The following is a 25,045-nucleotide window of genomic DNA, read 5'->3' on the forward strand; positions in this document are numbered from 1 at the left end:
TGGTAAAAAGTGAAGAGCGGAGGGAGACACCAGAATACAGTTTCTCTACATCCACCAAGGACTAAAGCAACAGCCAGGGTGACCAAAAGCTAGTTAGCAAGGCCTTAGTCCAAACAAGGCAATCCAGGACACCTGTAAGAGCTAAAACATTTAAGATTCACCAAAACTTTCCAGTCAAGGCAAGGACAACAAATACATCAACATATTGAAAACCTGAAAGGGGGCTGTGAAGGCAAATGTTTCTAATTATTTCAAATAAATATTAACTGGTCTAATGAAAAGGTGTGATACATTAAAAAAAGATCTTGCATCTGTTATGCTGAGCACAGCAGCAGGTTCTAAACTTACCTGGAATCTGTACACACAGCCAACTAGGAGCACAGAGATAATGTCAAAAAAAGTTTATTAATTTTTACACTGTTTTAAATACCTAGAGATTAGGTTTAAGAGAAAAATATACCTCTAAAGGGAAAATTCTCATTTATTCGGTCTGATGAGGTGTACAGAACATACCCGTTACATACTTGTTGCTATCACAGACACAAGGGAAAGATCCTCCCATTCATACACTAAGGTCTCGATTTTTATATGCTTCATTTAAACTTTAGTCAGCCTTGCTGCTTTTGGCTGGAATAAATTTTCTTCACAGTAGCTAGTATGGGGCTGTGTTTTGGATTTGTGCTGGAAACAGTGTTGGCTGTTACAGGGATATTTTAGTTATTGCTGAGCATGACACAGAGCCAAGGCCTTTTCTGCCTCTCACCCCACCCCACCCCACCAGTGAGGGGGCTGGGGGGGCACAAGAAGCTGGGAGGGGACACAGCCAGGACAGCTGAATCCAGCTGACCAAAGGGATACTCCATGCCATGTGACATCATGTCAGCACAAAGCTGGGGGAAGAAGGGGGAGACTTTCAGAGCGATGGCGTTTGTCTTCCCAAGTAACCGTTATGCGTGATGGAGCCCTGCTGTCCTGGAGATGGCTGCACGCCTGCCTGCCCATGGGAAGTGATGAAGGAATTCCTTGTTTTGCTTTGCTAGCGTGCACAGCATTTGCTTTATGCATTAAACTGTCATTATCTCAACCCACAAGTTGGCTCACTTTTACTCTTCTGATTCTCTCCCCCATCCCAGCAGGGGGGAGTGAGCAAGCAAGCAGCTGTGTGGGGCTTAGCTGCTGGCCAGGGTTAAACCACGACATCAGTAAAACAGGAGGTTGAGGAAGAAGTGGTTACTAGCCTTTTAAATTTGACACCTTCTAGGGAGAACTGAGAATGGGGTCAAACATTTACATGTGACAGGCTTTTCAAGGGGAAGCAAAAAATGGTGTCATTAGGCTAAAGGTCAGAAATTCGCTATCACTCATTGCTAACTTAGGTGACGTTTACTGATCTTTAACAACCAGCATCTCAACAGAACTTGACTGAAGAACAGAAGTGTATGCTGTAAAGCCAAAGATGACTCCTCTGCAGACAGACAGAATACCTCTCAGGATACACTCACAGCCAGCCAAATGTGTATCTAAGAACAATGCTTTACTTCAAGAGTGTGTAATCTCGATACAGAGTCGAGAGAATTCAAAACTTTTAAAGGCAAACCCGTATTAATTCAAAGTAGTCATGAAATCTATTATCCTCACTTTTTTTAACAGTATGGCTCCATACTAGCTTTTTAAACTAAGGTGCCCTCTTCTCATGTTTGTACTAAGAACTAAATTAATTTCAATTAATACAACCTTTAAAATTTTGAAGCATCTTGACTGAAATTCTGAGTTCACTGAAATCAACTGTAATTTTCTACAGGGCTTTAGTGGGCCAGGATTTCTCCATTCTCCCTAAAGAGTTATTTTAGGTTGTCAAAATAATTATTTTCTATTTAAACTCCTATCCCTCAGCATACCATCATTAAATGAAGATCCTGGATCATATGATTTCAAATTTCTGCTGTGCATTAGACACATTATCTAGCTTGCAACAATACAGTTCAATTACTACGGTAAGGTTGACAACACAGGTACAATAGATTTAATACTGGGAGAGGCAACAGGACCAGAGGCCCTAAGTAGTCCTCTCATGCAGCAAAAATACAACTGCAAATGAAGAAATCCTGTTGAAGAACTTAAATCTTTAATTTACAGAACTTCATATGCAAGAATTTGGAAATTCCAGGTTTACGGTTCTATATGCAACCTTGTATTTAACTTATGCAGCCTACGTACTGAAGAAAACAGGAACCTCATGGCAGGGAAAATGCCATCCTATTAACAACTGTACCACAGAGCATGAGAATTCAACTGTTCCCAACATCCATAGCTTGAGAATTAAACTTTTACCAAAATTACACTGCTTTTGTAACGATTTTCAGTGCCTGCCCTCCCAAATACTCCTCCCCCATCCCAAATCCTAGATACCACATTTTCATCAGCAATTTTTTAACTCTTCACTAACCAAGACTACTACTGTATAAACTACAGACTAACCACAGTAGCTAGCAGTTGAGCAGCTAACATCCTTGCGAGCCAGCACAGAGTGGTGCTTGTATGAATGCAGAATAGATTGATGGTTGCATCTTCTTTTTTCTCTTCTCAGTTCTTCTTCCAGAAGCTGGGGTGGACTCCAGCCTCAGGTGACATAGCTTCAGGGCAGGGAATTAGGTCACTGAGACAACTGCTGAGTTCTGGCAAGGAAAGCATGTTACAGCCTTGTTTTCTCCCTAATCCTAAACCCTCAGATACATCAGAGACCGCAGAGGGCTAATATTTTTATGCCAATGCCAGTATCTCCAAGACGTAGTAAAGAATGTACTGCTACTTTTGTTCCAGCTACAGCAGTGCTTATGCCTCAGAAGGTCCAAGAGATACTGTGATGGGCTGCCAAAGTATTTTTCACCAGAACAAAAGTGGAAAGAAAAAAATGTTCATTCAGTGACAACTCATCAGAAGTACAAGGAATGTAATGAGTGACACAAAAGGCAGCTTTGTCGCCTCAGGGCTACTTTCCCCTACCAAATATCAAACAACTGCAGCAAGTAAAGGAAATATGAAAGCTTCTCATTGCAAAGGTCACAAGTCTCTTTTATACAGCAAAGTATTAGCAGGTCTAATACTGAACTTGTTATCCTTTCCTCCTGTAATGATGAAAGAACGGAGAACAGGCAAGATATGCTGCTGTTTGGTAAAACAGCATTTACAAAGCTTTTCAGGAACATCCATAGCTTTGCATTTGCAATTTATCATATGGAATAAAATAAATAAAATAAAATAAAAAGACTGACAGTATCATCTGATCATAGGACTGGAAAGCCAGGAACTCATGATTCCTAACTATAGTGCTTTAGCATTGACTTCCCTGCCCTGCTCCTCCATTTTTTTCCCCATTTTATTCCATCACTGCAGGTAAGTGTCCAATATCTATATTGTACAAATAGCACAGCAAATTAGCAAATTATTGCCATTTTCTCTGCTCTTCTGAGCTGTAGCGAATGAGAAAATAGTAGTACATATTCTTTGAAAGCAAAATACACTTTTTTTCTGATTAAATGCAGACTATATTAACAAGAGTGGAGCTCTTGGAGGTTAACTCCATGCTAAATGAACAGGGACAGTGAGTTTATAATCTGTTGTGTGCTCTCACTTGGCTTGTGTCATTAGCTATTGCAATTTTTTACTAGGTCCAACATGTAAACACCTTCAAAAGGTAACATTAGGTGAGCAAAAGACCTGCTATCTGGTAGACGGAGTTTTAACATGAAACACATGAAAAGCACTTTCCTGGTCTGTTCCACTTCACAAGCCATGACAGTCTTTTCTGGGAGTTATTAAAGCTTTTGATGTCTACCTTATTTCAGTCAACAGCGAGGGATGCACATGAAGAAATCTTGCCTTTAAGATAGCACAGAGAAGCTTATTTGTTCTTCTAAACAGACTGCTTTACTTTACAATATCTTAACATTTCTGTTACTAAGGGGTTCAGCCTTACACCTCTTTCTAATAAGGCACTGACAATAACTCTGATATAATTGTGATTCCATTGGATAAGCAACAAAATAACCTGCTGTGAAATGCAATTCTGATGTCAGTCACAGCTATTCCTAAGAAGTCTGCTTGTGAAGCAATCCCACCTGTCCTGAGAACAAGTCATTCTACTCAATCAGTGCTGTAGTGTTGAAAGTTTCAGTTGATATTGCTGAAATAATTGTGCCTGAAGATCAAACTGACAGATTAGCTAAAAAAATAAATAAATTAAAAAAAAAATTCCTCTGCACCATAAGTATGCATCTCGTTATGATATTAGGTACTTGGTTTCCAGCCAAATCAACTTCTGTGAGTGAACTTTTCATATACGGTAGTAAACAGAGCACATTAAAAGCCTTCACTACTGCACTAATTAGCTAGGGTAAAATGCTTGTGGAACCAGATTTTACAACAGACAACCTTTTGGATCTTTAAATGGCAATCTTATGTTTCATTTAAGAAAGCCTTTAGTCCATTGTTTTGTAAAGGAAGCCTTAAAAAATGGAATATCTCTGTGATGCAAGTTCAACCCTGCACCAACCCATTCACCTGCTCATATATAAAAGGAACAACATATTTGCAGTACGTTCTAAAGAATCACAATATATTCCAACCGACACGTACAGAATGGAACTGAGTATGAAGAGTAAGTGGGCAAAATGCATCTCCTAACCTTCTCCAAATGCTGATTCTTGCTTTTCTCATGTCATCACTCATGTTCCATTTCCACATTATAATCCATTATTTGCTCTGGGCTATGACAGACATCACAAGAACTACTCCCCTAACTTTTTTTTAACTGAGCTCACAGTGTAGGCTGCTTAGAGTGGTTAGAGAATCAGTCCTGCTCCTGCAAAGCTCATCTGACTGGTAAAGGGCAAAGCCAGTGAGATACTAGGGAAGGAAAAGCTTGCTCATATAAGAGGCCCTATGGTTACTAAGAGTTGGGAAGAACATGAAGCTGATACTCTGAGGGAAAAATAATTAGAAGGAAGAAGACATGGAAATGAGACTATTACCATCAGGGAGGGTTTTTTTGGCCCACAAATAACTGATTATTTTTGATGTACACAGGACTAAGCACAGACAGACTTTTGAAGGCATCTCTCACTCCAAAGTTGTTTTTAATCACAAATTACTGTAGAGGATATTCTGCCTTCTAAGTATTTTTATGTTATATTTTCCTGCTCTAAAATAATCCACATACAGTTAAGTCACAGTAAACATCACGCAATAGTAAATCTGCCAAAATACTGAATAAAAAGGTAAAAGCACCTGGTTCTTTCCTATGTTTTGCAAGAGGAAAGAACCATAAACATATGAAGAAGTATTGGGTGACCACAGGCAGAAGTTTACAGGTTAATTTACAGAGCAATCTAAATAAGAACAATCAGCAGATTCTAGTTGTGATTGATGATTCAGTGGGTTTTGTTTTCCATTTCTTTACTTTTTTTAACGTCCAGAATGTTTGTATTTCTCAAGCTAACTGCAGATTCTACGTGACATCCCAGGTTTTCAGACAAATAATCAATTCACTGAGTTAAAAATAATTGATAAAACACTTGTATGGGAGCTCCTTGTTATCATTGACTGATTTTATCTTCAGGACAATACCATTAAGTAGCATCCCTACTTTATCAATAACGAAACCACATGTGAGATGGATTAAATAACATGCTGTAGGCCACATACAACACCTGGGACTGAATCAGTACTTAAATCCGAGTCTCCTGAGACCCAGCTTACTGTCCTAAGAGATGAAACTTTACTGTCTGCCCCACATTAGAGTACCTCCATTAGTTTTACAACAGCAGAGACAGATCTAACCCACTGCCCTGTTCTCGTTCTCCTGACTATTAAGCTAGTATGCATTCACACCTCTTAGGCACTTCAGAATTTACAGTGGCCTTCCCATATACTAGCTAATTTCCAGGCATCAAACATACTTGAGAAGCAAGAGTGACACAGCCATTAGAAGGCAGCAGGAACTAGTGTGCTAGATCTCAAAACAGTTAACGTGTCAGCATGTAACAATCCTGCAGACAATAGGCCTCGAGCTGCTGTTAGCATCTCAAACTTCCCAAAATACTTACTAATGTAGCTTTAAAATGTTCTATTTAAGTGACTTAATACTCCTTTCTATAACTTTATAATTCCTAGCTGACTGTAGTTATACAAGATTGTGGACTGTAGCAAATGCCTTTTTTTTTTTTTAATATATAAACCACCCACCACTTGTATAGTATTTTAGAGATCACTGTCAAGCAATAGGAAAAACAGCAGTAAATCATGCAGCACCTGCAATAACTAGATAAGAGAGCAACAACTAATCTTTGGTATTAAAGTATTTTGCCTCTCAGAAAAAGCATGAGAACAACTGTGATAATCAACATAAAGTTTACCACATGCCAAAACAAGTTTACCACAAAATATCATCTGAATCCAATTACTTCCCATGTCATATAACATTGCCCAGGGCACGAACAAGGCTCCTTTCCTGGTGTAGCCTGAGTTTTTCTTTTCAGAGCACATAAATGAGTATTTTTCAAACTCCTCTACATTTCTCTTCTAATTTTTAAGCACTCCCTTCCTCCCAAATCATAACCTCTCACAAACAGGAATGTGGATCCCTGAGCAGCAAACAGAAGCTGACTGACTATAGATTTGCTCCTCCTAATTCTCTCGCATGGATGTTTAAAAGCTGTCCCCATACTCCCATGGCTCCACAAACCACAGGTGGGAACCTCCTCTGTGCATTTTTGCTGAAGACTTTTCAGTCTTCTGGTTGGCCCCATTTGTAATTTCTGGTTTACCATATTTTCCAGATAGGTCTTATTTTTTGCCTCCTTCCCCCCAGCACTCCCAGAACAAGAGACAAGAGCTTTAGGCATCGGTCCAAGATTTCCAGAGGCCCCACAGCGCAGCCAGTGTGCCAACAATCTGTGCGCGCACAGTAATGACATCTGATGCACTCGGAACGTGTGGGACTTGCTGCAGAGGCAATATGGAACACATATGCACATATTTCCATCCTAAATCCTACCTAATACACCCCAGATATTTCCCCCTCTCTTTTTTTCATGCCTGAAGTCCAATGGAGTTGTTGGAACTCTGATGGATCCCAGCATTCATTATAAATTAATTTCCTCTGATACACCTAGTATTTTCCTGTGACATTTGCTTTCAAAGGCATTTTAATATCTGCTTATACCTTTCACACGTTTTCAGCTTCCACAACCACATGCTAAGTCTGGAAATAGAATGAGGAGACAGCGCACTGCCCAAGCTTTGAATTACAGTTTCTCTGTACCTAAAACTTGTTCGTGCTGGTAAATGCAGTTGCCACATGGCCATTTCTGACATTCGCTGACTATAATCTAGACAAGTGAGGAAAGGTAACTAAGCAATAGCAATTCCTCAGGTTCTCGGATTTATTTTTCCACAATAAATAATCGCATCCTTTTGCAGTGCAGGACAGTGTTTTAGCCTGGTGGTTGAATGATCATTCTGCAGAACTCTCTTGCCAACAAAATCCAAATCCTCTAAAATACTATAAGCCATCTGATAGTACTTATCTAATATAATATTTCTTTAATTAAGGCAAGTGGTAGAGAGAGGTAAGATAACATGTTCTTATTTGATAGCACTGCTAACTATACAAGCTGCAACTTGATAAAAATGCCTTAATCATACTATTTTCTTGATACTACGCTAAAAGATGCCCCAGAATGAATCATAGCAGACTGCCATGTTTTCTTAAAAAACTATGATGAAAAAGAGTTCCTACAACTAACTTACTAGAATATTCTTTTCTATTTTGATGTTCCCAGAGTGGAAAAAAAAGAATATCTAATTAATGTCTCCTTTCAAGCTGAAGGCCTGCTTACCTTTTCCTTCATTTTACAGCAGTCATTTCCTTTACTTTCCTTAAAATTACAGTGCAGGAGGCTTTGCCCATAAATGCAAGCAGCACTGTACCTTGCCACTTACTTCAACCTTGTTTCTTCAGGTTGTTAGAAAAACAACCTAAACTACCTGTCAGATAGTTGGGTCTTTAGGTTGCTGTTAGAAAACAGCATTTTCTGTTGTTCAGTAACTCTACAAACTCAGTGATTTTATTAACATTTCCATGATTGCAAGCACTTCACATTTTTGCAGTTACTTGGTTTCACCTGAAGCTTGTTCAGGATACTTTTAGTTGTATGTTTTAATTCTTTGCTAGAGTATTTAGGATCTGATGAACACAGGGAAACAGATTCTGTTTTTAAATTATGGTGCTGGAAATGCAGACCAACTTCCACAGGCTACAATGAATGTAGTACAGGTTTATATTGTAGTAACAGATTAGAGAGTGGCCTTTGGCTTCTACAACACCATCTTCCCAACGTGTATTCATCTGGTAAGTTAGTTGCTTGTAACTATGGTAGCAGATTGTATAGAAAACTTTATTAACAAGTAGGGCTTAGATTATAAATGTTCACAGTTAAAGAAACTAAATATTATTTCCCAATAATATTTGGGAAACCCTAACATGAGCTTTTTACTATTATTTTAACATGCAGAAAGCAAAAGCTGTTTCTGTTTTGCAGCAACAGTGTTTTTCTGACTCTTGTATTTCCTTAAAACATGATGTTATATACATGATGAACTTGTATATACTTGTTCTGCAAGCAAATACATGAAATGTAGAAAATTTCATTAGTATGAAGGGACAAATTAAACAAAAGGGGGAAATGTCACTGAAAAACCACCTCTAAAATAATAAAATATGCTTATATATTCCTTTGTGTAATACATAGTTCTTTCTAAACAGACTGTATTTAGTCCAATTTTTCCCCAAACTTAATCCCACCAACTGTAACTAAAACCAGGTCCAGAAAACACAGACAAAAATCCTGAATGATACAAAAGTAAAATCCTAATTTAACTCTTTGATCATGTATGAGAATTATTTCCACTTAAGCAAGCATACCTAAAGGCTTCACTGCAAGAGCAAAAACAAATTGGACACTATACTAGACAGTGCCCAGAATATTATGAATACATAGCTAATAACTAAACTTGTATGTGAAGATAAGATAAGGAAGAGAGTATGAAATACTGAATACAGAAAAAAATACTTAAAGTCAAGACTAAGCCAGTAAAAACCTAAGCAAACATTTGAATTATGTAGCAATTATTGGACAATATTCAGCATGTTGCAGTGGAGAACTGATGACAATGCATTCCTAGTAAATTCAAACAAAAATCTCTCTCACAATGAAAAAATTGGAAACAAATAGACTAAAGCTGGCATGACATGCTTTTAGCTTGATTTTATTGCTATTTACTAATTACACAAAATTATATATCACATAAAAGGCATAAGAAAATAACTATGGAAAATAAGCAGTTACAACAAATAACCTGTCATTTCCTTTTTCATAAATTGCTATATGCAATTATATGCATATATTGCAATATATACAATTGCTATATTCACCTTTCTAAATTATTATTTCCAACTGAAGAGCAGTTAAATGAAAATCTTATATAATTTAAGAGTTTTATTAATAAAAGTGATATGTTAGGGCTCCTGAGAATTATGTGATATTAAGAGATGTTAAAATTATATTTCTTGCACAGAGATCCAAGAGAGTTTTAAGAGTTGCATCCTTTGCCAAAAACATGAGCATTCAAGTTAAAGTCTCACTAGCGTGCTTTGCTCATTAAGATTGCCTTTTTTTAAGTGCACATAATACTAGAAGCAAAACACAAGTCTGGACTCATAAATTGCATGAACATCACTGCTGTCATTCTGTTACCCACTTCTTCCCTTTGCCTTAAAGCTGCACATAGATCACCTCCATGTACCTTTATTCTTTTATCTTCCCTTCAGTCACATGCTGCTTTAATCCTTTAGTCAGCCTACAAATCTCACCTTGCAACTTTTTTTGTTTTCATTTCCATATCTTTTACTTTGTTGCTTAAACTGTTTTGAGTGCCCTCAGCACTCACCCTGCACACCAGGTACTTACTACATGACCCATTCATGCCCCTCCTGGGGATTCACTGGTAAGTGTCTGATAGGAGAAATAAAAGCCTCAGAAATAATAAACTGCAAGCAAAACCAGATCTCTCTGAAGTAGCATCATCCTCTGAAGTTTCACAGGGACTCCTTGTCTGTGTTTTAGTATAGACTACAGATCCCTCAGGGCAAGAACCAAGTAATTTATGACATAATTAAGAAAAACAACAGCATTATACTAATTCACTCTTCAAAAAGATATCCTGAGATAACGGTATATTATCACTCACCTACATCTGCAAACAATATGCTATCTATCAAAAACAGGTAACTGTCACGTAAGGTAACTCCCAGTACCACACATGCAGGTCACTCAGCTGGTCCATTCACATCAGTGTTTCACAAAATCAACACAGTCAGGGCAGTCCAAGCATTTAATTTACAGGCGTTTAAGGTGATCCTCTTGGTATGTTCTTGAAACACTTCCAGTAACTCTTTTCACCCACTACAGGCTACAGCAGGCAGAGACTGCAGGAGTCAGCAGCCCGGCTTACACGGTGACAGATCTGCAAAGCAGGCTCTAAGAGTCTCCTTCAGACAGTGTGGGACTGTGCCACAGCGATGCAGGGGGCACGACAAAACTCCATCCCCAGCACCCACCGGAGAGGACACCCTGAGAAATCAGAGGCCTCAACGAAGAGAGCTCCACAGGGAGGGACTGCCACCCAGGACTCAATCTGCAGGGTGACACTGGCTCACAGTGGGAGACAGTGCCCCAACAGCGAGCCACCAGCAAAAGGAGCTGTGGCAGGAGGCGAACAGGCTCTGTAGCACCCCAGAGCACAAACAGGACACAAACGGGGTTGCCTCAGGGACCTTGCAAAGATTTCTGGAGGACACTGAGGTAAATTTCTTCATGCAGATACTACATGTGTCATCTCAGATCTGCTACTCAGGAAGAAGGAAGATCTGGCTGGGGATATGATAATCAATGGCAGCCTTGGCTGTAACAACCATGAAGAGGTGGAGTAGTGAAGGCAAGCGGCAGAATACAGGCCTCAGGTTTCAGGAAAAACTGGCTGGATCATCAGGGTCCGAGGACGGTGGTAACTGGAAGCTGAGTACAAGTCAAGCACCACAGAGGCCTATGAGACCTTTCCGGTATCTTTACCAATGCCAAGGAGAAGGAGATGGAACATGCCCCTGCCAAGCTGTGGATGAGGGAAAACTGGGGAAACTGTAGAGCTGCCATTCAGAGGGAACTAGACAGTCAGAAGGAACAGGCCACAGGAAACCCATGAAATTCAGTGAGGACAAATATGAAGTCCAGCACCCATGATGAACTAACCTCCTGCAGTAGTTCAGGTGGGGTACTGACTAGCTGGAGAATGTCTCTGCAGAAACAGATGGGGGTTTGGTGGACATCAGGGGAAACGCAAGCCACCAGCATACCCTGGTAGCGATGACTACTAACAGTATCAACAGGATGTATTGGTTCTATCGACAGCAGCACAGCCCGTAGACTGAAAAAAAAGTGATTACTCCCCTTTACTCAGCACCTGTTGGACCACATTTGGGCCACTTTGGGGACCTAAATACAAGACAGACTTTGACAACCTGGAGTAAGTTCATTCAAGAGCCCCCAAGATGGCCAGAGGCTGGAGAACCTGCTCTGGGAGAGCTGTCTGAGGCACATATGCTTGTTCAGATTGAAGAGGAATCTATAAGCAGCACTCCCAGTACTACAGAGAGGTGACAAAAGATGATGGAGCCAGACTCTTTACAGTGGTATGTGACAGGAGAATGATAGATTAAAAGTATAAACTGAAACAAGAATTTCTGACTAGGTATAAGGAAAAAATTCTTCACTATGAGGATGACTTAGCACTGGAGCAGGTCATCCAGAGAGGATATGGAATCTTTGTTCTTAGAGGTTTCCAAAGACCTGGCCGGACACATCCCTCAGCATATCCCGTCTGAATTCAGAGTGGACCATGCTTTGAACAGGCAGATGGATAAGAGGCCTCCTAAGGTCCCTTTCAACCCAGTTGAATCTATCATCAATTAGTATTTTACTTTGGACCAGGAGTTTGCTTTTGAAATGAATGATTGTTCACACCTATAACAATTAAAAGTGTGCTTAGAAATTATTTTGGGATGAAATTGAACCAAAAGGTGTGCACCAGCCACTCCTGAGCAGTAGTCCACTGGACCAGGTCAGAGTACGCCCAAAGTACTCCCCTTTCTCCAAAACACTGATAATGTGGATGCTAGCTACTCAGTACCTTTGTGCTTTACAGATACAGTTCTATTGTGTCACACTACTTGCTAATGTAGACACTGACATCTGAAGAGTTATGTTTTTCCATTTCAGCAGATGAATAGGAACACTGGCACATAAACCCCAACTTTTTGGCTTTTTGATGTTGACAAACTTTGTCCAAGGATAGAAATGCAAGTTACCTGCTGGAAAGACTGAACATATATATCCTCACTAGAGCTATGCAGAAGTCTTTTTGCCCTTGTTAACAGTTCCTGCACATTCAAGGCAAGATCAAAAAACCAAGCAGCATTTTGCCCAACTCTGGTCTTCCTGCACTGGAGGATTCCAAATGGGAGAGGAAAGCAATACAGAACTGTGAAGTGCAAGTCTACATCAAAGAAGTCAGCTGACAGTTCATAAATTTTTCAAACCTCTTGCTGTATATGTTTCATAAACAGGAGTTATTTCAAAAAGCTAGAGCAGAGGTCCTCAAACTACAGCCCGTGGGCCAGATACGGTCCCCCAGGGTCCTCAATCTGGCCCCCTGGTATTTACAGACACCCCCTCCCCGCCGGGGTTTGGGGGGAAACCAAGCAGCCGCAGATGACTGCCTGCCACTGCATCCCCGCCAGCCCCCTGGTTAAAATGTTTGAGGACCCCTGAGCTAGAGTGTGAGACAATTCAAAGTGTTGGTCCACCCAACAGAACATGAACCCAACTGACATGCTAGTATAACACGGTGTTTTGTAATTCTCTAAAGGCCTACATAGCATCTCCAAAAACTTCTGTAACAGGAAAATGCCTGCAACTGCCAAGCAAGCTACTTCTGTAAACATAAGAATGGTTTAACTCTGTTAGCAGAGGGACACCATTTTCTTTGCAGTTCTCTTCAATATATAACCTAATCAGGCAGACAGGATCTCTCCTGTGCATCTCAGTGTTGTTACCCTGTGAACAGCTAGGAGCCAAGGCTAATTGTGCTTATGGAACTTACTAAGGGGGAAGGAAGACAAGAGCCTGGCCACCAGCATTTCCTGAACATGGAGCTTCATAAGTTGTCAGGAGTGATCAATCTACAGATTGCACACAGCGCAGGAGACTGCCCTTCTCCTTATCAAGCCACATGCTTGATACAGGCATCTGGACATGAAGCACCCTCAAAGAATGCCACTTTAACAGCCATAGCTTTTTCCCTTTTGAAGGTTTACAAGATTACAAGATTACTGAGCCCGTATCAAAAAACCATATAAATTGATGCAAAGAATATTTTTGTTTTAAGAACAAAACAAACCCATATTTAAAATGTCTAACATTAACTCATACAAAAAAAAAATAAAAGTACTGTCCTCAAAGCTTCAATCTGAATTAGTCTTTCATGGATTGGACCACACTCCACCTACTGCTACTTCAGGGAAAAAAACCCTAGCTGGTCAGTTGATCATCGTATCTATTGCAAGGCTACCCTCATTTACAAAACTTAAAGGTAAACCTGTTTCTTATGTAGGAACTTACCAATGGCCTTTGTATAATGTCTGGCTCCAAGCAACAGCTCTGGAGCTCTATACCAGAACGTCACCACAACTGGATCCAAGTCTGCCAATGGCTTCAAAGGTGAGTTGAACAATCTTGCAAAACCCATATCAGCTGGGGGAGGAGGGGAAGAAGAAAAGAACATTTAGAACCTTAATACAAATCAGAATTTAACAGTATTGCCAAAAAGCAATTACAACAAAAGCTCAAAAATGTTAAAACTTAGAAATCAAGGTTTCTAAGAAAGCAACAAGTTATTTGTAACAATATAGGGCCAAATTTATCTATAGGCTAAATTCTATTTACTTCATTCATAAGACTATGAAGTTTGATGTTTGACTTTACATGCTTTCATCATAGTATTATAAAACTTTACATAACGGATGTCTGTTTATTTAAATAGAACTGTAACAGAAACTTGGTTAACTGAAGTCAATGGTTTAAGGTCTCTAATGTACATTTTCTCTCTTATTTTTGCGTATGTTTACAAAACTGTGAGCCCTTGTGACTGCTATGTATTTACCCAAAGAGCAAAACCAAAACAACTGCAGTGTAGATTGCTTTGCACTATTTTTCAGGGTATGCTTCCTACTTGATTTGGAGGAATGAACTCCAGAATCAGGAAGAAGTTTTTAACTAGGAATTAATGAAACCAGTGAGTGCACACTGTTACAGAGGTGTATTTTAAATGTAAGCATTCATTTTACAGAACTCAAAAATTCTCACTAGAAACAACCTGGTAAGTAACATTAAGAAATGCTAGATGGGAAAGCACAAAATTTGGGTGTATACCCAAACCCACACATTTTAAACCAAGTCTGAAATGTCATCTTTTACACAAATTCACCTAAATCTTTCTGCTTCCAAAGTTGTGAAATGCCAAGTATAATTTTCTTGCACTTACCCATACCAATACAAGCAAATGAATCAAAATTAGCTGAACATTAGCAAGTAGAACAAAAGTTGATGAATAGCAAAGAGGTACCAGTGTATTACTTCTTTCTTGATGATTGCCACATGCTTTATTAAAAAAAATTATATCCACATGACTAAGGCTTACGATCTGCACAGGTAATCAGATTTTGGATAAAGACTATCACAGTTAGATGTATTTCTCACCTTGATGCTGAATAATACCCTTTTGCACAGCAAACCTTTTGACTTCTACAAACATATGCATTGATGTTATTTATATGAAAATAATTAAGAACAAATACAATTTATAAGTAACAATGTTACATTAAATCATGATAGTGGAAGTCAAAAGAACTGTGGGCACTGTTCTATGTTCTTACTAGGTTCTTACAGATGCTTTTATCTCACTAAATATCCTCAGCAAGCTTTATAAATATCTACCGTCTGGAATTTCTTATACTTTTAAGCTCAGTGAATGAGATTTAAAATCGAACTAGATGTTCTGCATACATACACTCAAAAGAATAATGAAATTTGTTTCTATCTTACAACAAAGATACAATTTTTTAAGTAATTCCTTAGCTGTGGAATGAAATTTTCTCAAGATGTTTACCTATTTTGACTCTTCCTCTTTCAGGACCTTCACCCATTACCAGAATGTTTGCTGGTTTCTGGAAAACAAAAAGCAGAATCTTTAGCTGAACAACCTTTGATGATTATCTTCAAGAATAATAAAATTATGTACCTTTATTTTATAATGAAAACATTTCTATAAATACCCTTAGAAGTCTAAAATTACCATACCTTTACGTTTCACTGCCATTTAGTTTTTATCCTTAAATACCAATTTCACAGTTAGAAAAATAGTACTTTGACATTTCACAATAAGCAACATAATCTTCAATTAAATTTGCGTTTCCATTTTTACCAGAATGATCATGTTCATTGGTGAGATTTTCTTCTACAGGAAAATTTTACAGCAGGCTAATGTTTATGCTACATATCAATAATCTGGCAAGAACTACCATTTACTAGTATAACTTACCGAAAATTATGCCAAAACTTGGTATTCAAATGCATGGATGAAAGTTGCTTCTGTTCTCATCATACATAACTATGTTTTTAGAGCTGTGCTTGGTTTTAATGTATGAATGATAAAAATCACATTAGCAAAACCATTTTTTTCCAAAAAGTAAGTTGATTTCATGCTATGAGAATTCACTCAGACTGCTACATCCACAAGCTTTTGACAGCGTAGACAGCAGCTTTACAAGTAGAACAAAACCTTTATAGGCATTTTATGCAATCTGCAGTTGTTCACAACCAGCTGCTTGTGAACACCATATAAAAATCTGCATGTGACATCACAGCAATTGTTTTGCAATTAGGATCTAGGTTCCCTGAGACATCAATAGTCACTCCTTGGAAACTTTTTCCCTATTGTGTTAACAGTTGTAAAAAAGTAAACAAGACTGAAAACATTAAGTGATTTCAATTAAGAGATGCATAACAAAGTTTCAAAGCAGGATTTTTGGAAGGTTCATCCAAACATTAATTATATTTAAAATCCCTAATAATGCCTGAAGAGGTCTGCTTAAGCAGGCTTTGTTCAAGAATCTGAAAGAGCCGTCCAGAAAGCCAACACCAGTATCTCAATTTCTCAGTTCCTAACACTTGCCACTGTTTACCTGAAATGAGACACTCAAACTAGGGTTACTAATGTGGCTCGAAAATGCAAATTCTTAGCTTTTTTGAAAAAGCAAACCAACCCCCCCAAAAGCACTACTTCATCTATTCTTTCTTCTTCCCCCCAGGAAGCTGTTCTCCTTTCCCACCTCACCCACAGTACCAGACACTGCTTCTTCCTTGGCTCCAGCCACAGTCTCTCTTTCCAGATGCCATTGCCGCTTTTACTCCTCTTTTTATAATCTCAGGATAATTCTCAACACCATCCCTGACTTCTCATTTCCCAACATATTTCTGGAGCCCTCCAAGACGGAATATGCACTCCCTTCTTGGAGAACACAATAGCTATTTTAATTGTTCTTGAGTAAACACTCACCAGCAAATCTAGGAAAGATAAAGATGATGCTTGCTTTTAGCTAATACTCAGTGATAATTAAATCAACACCTCAAGGAAACGGGTCAAACTCTGCTTTTACATTTGCATATTACTCTGGACTGAACTGAATATTCTGGAGAACAATCTCTTTCTGCATATTCAGAAACCAGGGAGCAAGGAAAGCATGCAAGTTCACACTACATTTTACCTCTGCTAGATATCACATAGCTAAAATTGTCCCAACCAAGACAGAAATATTCCAGTTTCCTGGTTGGAATTCTTCCCCAAGCTCCTACCTAGCAACCTTGATTGACAGTTGAGTACGAACCAAAATACTTCAACAGACCTTTATATTCAGAATTGGATTTTAGGTACTATAAAATGCATTTATTTGTCAAGTGAAGAGAGCTGATAGAAATCAGTGCAGTAACTACATTTTTAGGTTATTTTTTTCTACAGAAGAATTATGTTGTAAGAAATAAACTGTGTAACACCAGTAGATGTATTAAGATTAAATTTAAAATCTAAGCAGATACAAGAAGATTCTCAAAACATCTCCTAAGAGTCATATTTTATCTGTAATAATATAAGGTTCTTCAAGCAACAATTTCTTCATAGAAAAAGGACTATTTTATCTGCTGACATAAACCACAATATTCATAGAATAGTTCAGGTTAGAAAAGACCTCTGGAGATCAAGTCCACCCCCCCTGCTCAAAGCAGGGTCAGCTACAGCAGGTTGCTCAGGCCTGAGTCCAATTGGGTTTTCAGCATCTCCAGGGATGCAGACTCCAACATCCTTTCTGCGAAACCTCTTCCAGTGTTTGACTGCTCTCTCAGTAAAAAAAGGTTTCTTTGTACATTTAATTTATGCCCACTGCTTCTACAGCACTGAGAGGAGCCTGGCTCAGTTTTCTTTACTCCCACTTATGAGGTATGTATACACATTGGTATGATCCTGCCAGAGCTTTCTTGAGGATGAATGGTCCCAGCTCCCTCAGCCTCAGAAAGACACCCCAAAGCCCTATGCAACTCAGTGGCCCTGTACATACAGGGGATACACTAGGTAAGATTCTATGAAAGCAAGGGGCTTGTCCATTTATGGATTTTTAAGCCAGAACATTTTGAAGAGATGTTGTTCCATTTAACATTTAAATCTGTGTCAATATGTAATCCACTGAGGATCAGAACCCTGCTTAGGCAGCCAGCAGAGAAGCAAAGCATGCCAATTTATAAACTTACCAGATTTCATGTTCATTAGCTCTTGTAAATCTCTCTCTCTCTCTCTCAGGTAGGAGTCACAGGAGGGAGGGAGAAGGAAAGCAGAGAAGAAATAAAGTGGGAAACAATTGAAAATGTAGTCTTATTTCCAAAAGAGCAAGTGCTTCTCCTGAGGCACCACCACCAATGTGGAGATGACAGGCATTTCATGGATGGCACCCTGATGTCTGCAGGAGCCCCACTGATTTGTAGACCACTGTCTCAGTAACAGCTTGTGTCGTGGCAGCTTCCTGAGGTGAGAAGTCTTGGTTCAAACCAGTGCCTTAAGTCAGAAGGAGAACACATCTGAACTTCTTATTTCCCACATGAGCAAATTAACCACTTGGCTATCAGCTAATAAAAAGGTAAGAATTTTCCAAGTTCCTTATGCTAATTAGAGCTGTTCTGGTTAGGAAAGCATTTTCAACTGTATGTATGCTGAACCAGTCAAAGAGTAACACTAACCTGAGAGGACACATCTTTCTGAGATGAGACAAACTATATCCAGCTCCTGTCCCCATGAATTTTTATTTAATGAAAATAAACAGCCTCAGAGAGGCTTAAAACATAGGTCATGTGCTTTGCAGTAGTTTTATATAAATATGGCTTAAACACCGTAAAGTAAAACTCCTCGCCTCCCTAGAGTCTTCACGATACACAAGCCATGCTGAGAGCAACCCACCCCTCACGGAACAAGGGTGCTCGGCTAAACAAACAGCACCAAGGCAGAGTAGCAGAATTCAGGGGCTCAGGTATGGAGGAAAGGCTTTGTGTTATTTCAGAGGAATTAACTGGGCATCAGAGATCCTCAGGAAAGTAGGTAATGAATGTTTCCATCATGAGGTAGGAGAGAGGACTGCTGAAGGGAATGCAAACAACTTCCGCTTCTTAGAGAAGGAAGAATGTGTTAGTCTAATCTGTGGGTATATAGCAATTTAAGTATCAAAACATTTTACTCAGAGATGGTCACTTCACAGTCTGCTGTGGCACTACAGTCTAGTATAATACAGCCACTGGACAGCTGCAAACATCAGATTAAAAAGTGGGAAGTGGAGAAATTAAAAAGCACCATACCTCCATATGTTCAGGCTACATGTAAGTTATAAGCACCAGTCTAGTTCTCGAAACAAATCCTACTGCTATCCACGTGACGAAGAAAACTGTGTTTAGGCGGAAGAAAACATGAACGCCCAAGCAGCTAAGAAACCAAAACCTGACACATACTTAGAGTAAATCACATCTCTTTCCCAGATAACAGAATTTTACTCAAGAAAGTTTGAGAAGCCCTGCTTAAAATCATTAAATAACTCTTTAGTAAAAGCTGAGGTAACTTAACAAGGACTATACTTCTGAACCAGTTACATCCCAATTAATATCCCCTCCATTTTTCTCAAACTCTCCCCTTGCTGAGAACACAAAACACCAGCTGGGAAGCAAAGCGATGCTGCTGTGTCTCCACCTATCTAGTTGCTATAGAAACAACAGAAACAGTAAGAGTTAGGAGCCTCACATTTAAAATCAGCTATAAAAACGAACTGACAAATCCCTGCTGAGAAATGCAGTTGAGGTTTGACTGTCTAAAGAACACTTGCAGAAAGAGCAGGGTCAACAGCAACAAACAACTGGAGAAAAAAATGTGAAATACCTGCAAACAGGGATGCAGATGATGATAAATTAATTGGCTCTTTGCAAGTAATAAGCATGAATTTTAATATATTAAATACCCATATATTTGTATCCATATATAAATAGCCATAAATATACATAAATACATAGTATTTATTTTTCTACATCAGCAGGAGAGTGGGAATAAAGCAATTAACAGATCTGGGTGGGAGAGAAAAGACGTTGGGCTAAAAGGTATGTTTTCATAAATAATAGAAGGGTCACGAATGGGACTCATATGGACATCCATGTATCTTAATCAATATGCTTCCTATACAAATACTAAATAAATAAATAGATTAGAAGAAAGGTTAAAGGAAAAGAAACCATCTGTGGTCCTGAAAGCATAACGGGTCAAAACAGGAACAACAACTTAACAATAGACAGCAATATTTCAGTTGTAAAGTATAGCAGTGACAACTCTTAAGAGATGTGGTGCAGCATTACAGTCCTGTGAGAAAAGGTCCATGGGGACATACCACTTTCCATACACTATTCTTCATTGTTTATATCCACAAAATATGTGTTTCCCTTTTGGAATGTGTCACTGGACAAAGAATAATCTGAAATGATAGGCTTCTATTGTAAAAGAGATTGCATGTCTTCCAGATAAAAGCTCTCCCCACAATTTGGGGAGAAACTGGCTTGTGACGAGGTCTTTTCAGGTCTCAATTATTTAAAAAAAAATAATTGTAAACAGCAAAATGTTGATACACAGATTCACTTTCATTTCAAAAGCCAAAACAACCACAGTTGTATTTCATCTTAGCTTTTAGCATGCTGCTCCACAAACGACAACGGTCCTAAGTGAGATGACAGCATCCCACACTGCAGGCACTACTCAGAAGACCACTGAGCCTTTAAGTTCAAGATTAAGAGGGAGCTGCAGACTGCCCACAGAAATATTGCAAACAAAGCTTTTGTTCTCATCTGCAAGGAAATGTAGGTACTTCCCTGACTTAAGCCAATGCTGTTCAAACCCAGACATTGCCTTCAGGTCAACACACCGGCACACCAGTACTAGCGCTTTTGATAACAACTCATCTAATTAATGCAGCATTTTAAAAAAGAAATTTCTTAAAAAATTTTATTATGCACTGCAAACCTAAAACCCATTATCACTTCTATTTGAATTACTTCCATATATTGAAATACATATAGAAAAAATTGTTATCGCCACTTTCCTCTCCTTTTTTAGAAAATTGTTTGGTCAACATTTTTCTGATACTGAAGCACTAGACAAAAGTACACCATATAGAGTAAAATATCATCTGCTTCCCTTTACAAGCCTTACAGGCTACTAACTCATATTAGAATCACTGCTCTGATGACAAAGTATCACTTTCGACTTGGTTTTTGTCAGCTATTACCCTTAACTTTACAAAAAAACCCACCCTATTTCATTATATTTTTTGCCTAGATTTGTAATCCATACATTTTTCTTCCAGTGTTTCTCTGCTCTCTTGAAATGACTGACATTGCAAAGCAACATCATTAACAAATCCCATCAAGGTATTCCATCATTTCATTTAGATCAATGATGTTTCTACAGATATTATCAAATTGAGCGAGGCCAAATATAATGATCACTACAGCACATAATCTAAAAAGCTAGTAAAATCACAAGGAATGCAAAATGCTTTGAAAGAGTAGATCATTCAACTGAACTCAAAACTCATTTAAATCTAAGAAGGGGAAAAATCAGAGGCAAACACATTAAGTAAATATATGACAACACAGGAAGCAAAGAGTAGCACAGAGGGCTTTTATAGCTCCATTAAAAAAAAAAAAAAGTCCAAAAGTTACTATGCAATAAAAAATTAAAATACAAGCAAGTGTGTACACATAAAATTTCACAGCTGTCACCAGACTTATCTTTAAAAAGTTTTAAAAATGTACTTGATTAGCATTGGAGGAAAATTTGTGAAAACAAAAACATTGAAAATGTATTCATAGCACACAGGAATCTAACTGAATAGATATAAACCTATTTATCAATATGGTGGTAATATAGATATGGTAACAATTATTTCTAGCTCCACTCTTGCTTCTTATAAAAATAATTTTTAAATGAAATGTATACAGAACTGATAAAGACATGGAAGCATGTGCCACAATTGGAAAGGAAAAAAACCCTTTTGCATAATTCTGAGAAATGGAAACCAATCACAAACCATGATGTCCAGTTACGTCAGGGACTTCTGTATTTCATAGCTGCTGAACTGATAGGGTCAAAATAGCCATTAATTCCAGATATCAGAAGTTCTAATAGCAACTAGAAGTGCAGAATTTACCTCAAGCTCCGAGATCAACGGTAAAATATGTTACTAGCTAGAAATAGGAACAAACTGTCCAGGAGGTATCAGAAATATTTCTTTGGAATGCCTTAGATAAAGATTTTGGTTAAAAACATTCCTTGCCTGTATCCGTTATGTGTTGAGAGGGGAAACGTACTGTTTTCGTACTGAAGCTAGCCATCAAAGAAATATTTTAATGTTTATATATTCTTAAAAAACTTTTCCCTGCGCAGAAAGAAAATGAAAGCAGAAATACTAAGACAATGCCCATAATGCAACCATAGATCTGCACATATTTAAAGAAAAAAAGGAAAGAAAAAAGTCCCTGAAATAAATTTAAGGTTATCTAGCCTACAACAACAGCAAAGATGTGACTACATAGGCTTTATTACAGATTGATGTACACCAGCCCATAAATCTGGATACTTATCTGGAGGATCAATCAAAATCATACAATGCTTTGGGCTGGACTGGACCTCTGGAGGTCACCTGATGCCAACCCTGCTCAAAACAGAGCCAACTCCAAAGTTAAAGCCAACTTTGAAGCTGCATCAGGTTGCTGACCGCCATAACCAAGGGAGCTGCATTTTTCCAAGGATGGAGAGGTTTCTGAGCCCTTCTGGTGGGTGCTGTCTAACAAAAAAATTGCTTCCCATCACCTAATCAAAATGTCTCTTGGTGAAACATGTCTGTAAACCCTCCTTCCTCTGAATAACTCTTAAGACTGCTTCATCTCCTCTACAGCCCCCATTAGGTAGTTAAGAGTCCACTCTAAAACACTGCACGCTGCTGAGTGCCGTGGCAGTAAAGCCAACACACTCAAAGCTATCTCCATCGCCCTGTTATACCCCCCTTGTACCTCAGGCTGACCAGTAACATCGCTGTATGTTTAATATTGGAAACATGTATTTGAGATGACAGTGTCAGCCTGGAAGTCCAGACTCTACAACACACACTACAAATTTATTTTACCATGAGGAAAAGATGACCTTCCCCTGCCCCTCTTCATTTTAACCAAATCACATGCAATCACATACAGACAAACTATCCAGTACATGCTATTCAAGCTGCTACACCTTCAGTTACTCTCATATAGAGCCACCCTTAACGATAATTAAATCAGTGGCCAGGTAGGGTATTCATTTCTCTGTTTCACTTCATTTTTCATAGGTTAGATGTTCTCTTGAGAGGTAATTAAACACACACCTCAACTGACATTAGTTCTTTAAATTCACTCCCCTCAGTCCTATCCAGGCACTCCCCAGAAATGGCCAAACCCCCCGTATTTCTTATAAGAATGCTCTGCTGCAAAAACAATTTGAAACAATGGTTTCTTAGGCAATTGCTAAAAAATATATTTAATTTATAAATTAGTGGTGTTTGATTGTTGTTGAAACAGGAAAAGACTACTCACCAAACTCTATTCCCTAGTTAATCAATGGATAATACCGTTGCAGTTATATCACTGGAAAATGGACTGCAAACAAGGGGAATATGACATAACAGTAATCACAAGAGGAGAGTATAATTCTGGGCTACATGAAACTTCAGAAATGAAACAATCTTCCTTTCACAAGCCATTTCTTTCAGGTTCCTTACAGCTGATAGAGCATTAAATTACTGCACAACAAAAATAAAAACTCAGGCAACTCTGGATGTTGGGCGTTGCTTTTGTTACAATCTTCACAATGTACTAGTGTACCAGTGGTTTCACCCCCATCAGTGACAATGCAGTTCAAGTGAAAAAGAAAAGAATGAAAAAAAAAAAAAAAAAAAAAATCACATCACGCCAAAACATTTGACACAAATTAAATTTTATGTTGCTATGCAACATTATCCAAAGCATTCTGCTGTTGCTAGTGCTGGAATAGCATACTTGAACTCAAAATGTTACATGCAACCTTGAGAAGGACAAAGAAGGGGGAAGATGGAAACAAAGAGAAAAATATGATCATAAATTATGAATGAAAAACAAAATATCATAAAGGAAATGTTTAAATAATACACTGAATTCACATTGTCCCTGGGATTTTCAACACATCACAGTACACAGTCCAGCAAAATTCCCATGAAGCTACTCAGCAATCATCTAGGGCCTTGTCTTTAGACCTTGTCTGGGCTCTTTGGGATCATCAAGCATAGCATGGGACAAGACAGACTGCTCAGCCTCCACTACCCCATTTCTGGGCAGTACAGATGTGCAGGTCCATCATGCATGGGAACAGAAGAAAGACTCACCTCAGAAATAATTTGGAAGAATGTTCTGCCTTTTAATATATTACAAAGAGGAAAAACAGAGGAATAATTTTCATTCCATTAAAAGCACAGTCAACCTTTTTCTCTGTTGGGGCTTCAAGAGACATCCTGAATGCCCCAAGATACTGCAGTCAAGCCAAGACTACACATCTCTGCCATGAAGTCCTTATTAGATATTCTTCACACATGATCTTTATTCAGAGTAAGTACCCAAAGGCAAATGAATAGAGAAGATATTTGCACATGTGAAACATTACAAACACTGCTACTTTCCTCACCTTTTTAAAGGCAAAAGCTGAAAAACGGTAAGTCTGACAGAACGCTAACATCAGAAAGCCTACAACTGTACTAAGTTTACGACGAGAATTTGAGAGGAGGAGGAAATGAGATTATATGTGTTTCTCATCTGTTCCTGCTACTGGAACTCTGTGCTTGCTTGCATTACTTTGTTTCTGTCACAGCAGCATGAAGATCAGATACCATAATTGCTGTATCTGTAATTTCAGCTGCAGCACTAAATTCCACCATTGCCAAATCCTGGTATTTTTTTTATCCAATATTCTGACTGCTCCCCTCAGTTTAGTAGGGTTATTAAGACAGAAGGATGAAGCCTCTACCCAATCAAAAGACAAATGACTGAAAGTGAGACTCCTGACACTGTCATAAAACATTTTGTTAACTGCCTTTCACAAAGTATCTGGCAGTAAAACTCCAATACTTCCCTTCCCCCGAGAGTGTGGTGGAGTCAAAGAATTAACAAAGCTTTTCTGACTGCAATAA

At 38.6% G+C, this 25,045-nt stretch overlaps 1 protein-coding gene across 3 annotated transcripts in view; it reads right to left on the minus strand.

The window, feature by feature from the left end:
• CDK19 (cyclin dependent kinase 19) overlaps positions 1 to 25,045 on the minus strand; it is a 132,998-nt gene that overhangs the window by 23,994 nt on the left and 83,959 nt on the right. For all 3 annotated transcript variants that reach the window (XM_037391224.1, XM_037391223.1, XM_037391222.1), the window contains 2 exons: positions 15,340 to 15,397; positions 13,794 to 13,925 (listed from right to left, as the gene is read on the minus strand). In XM_037391224.1, coding sequence (XP_037247121.1) covers positions 13,794 to 13,925; positions 15,340 to 15,397 — 190 coding nt within the window. The remainder of the gene's footprint in view (positions 1 to 13,793; positions 13,926 to 15,339; positions 15,398 to 25,045) is intronic.

Source organism: Falco rusticolus, chromosome 6 (assembly GCF_015220075.1).
Source record: "Falco rusticolus isolate bFalRus1 chromosome 6, bFalRus1.pri, whole genome shotgun sequence".
NCBI classification, from domain to species: Eukaryota; Metazoa; Chordata; class Aves; order Falconiformes; family Falconidae; genus Falco; species Falco rusticolus.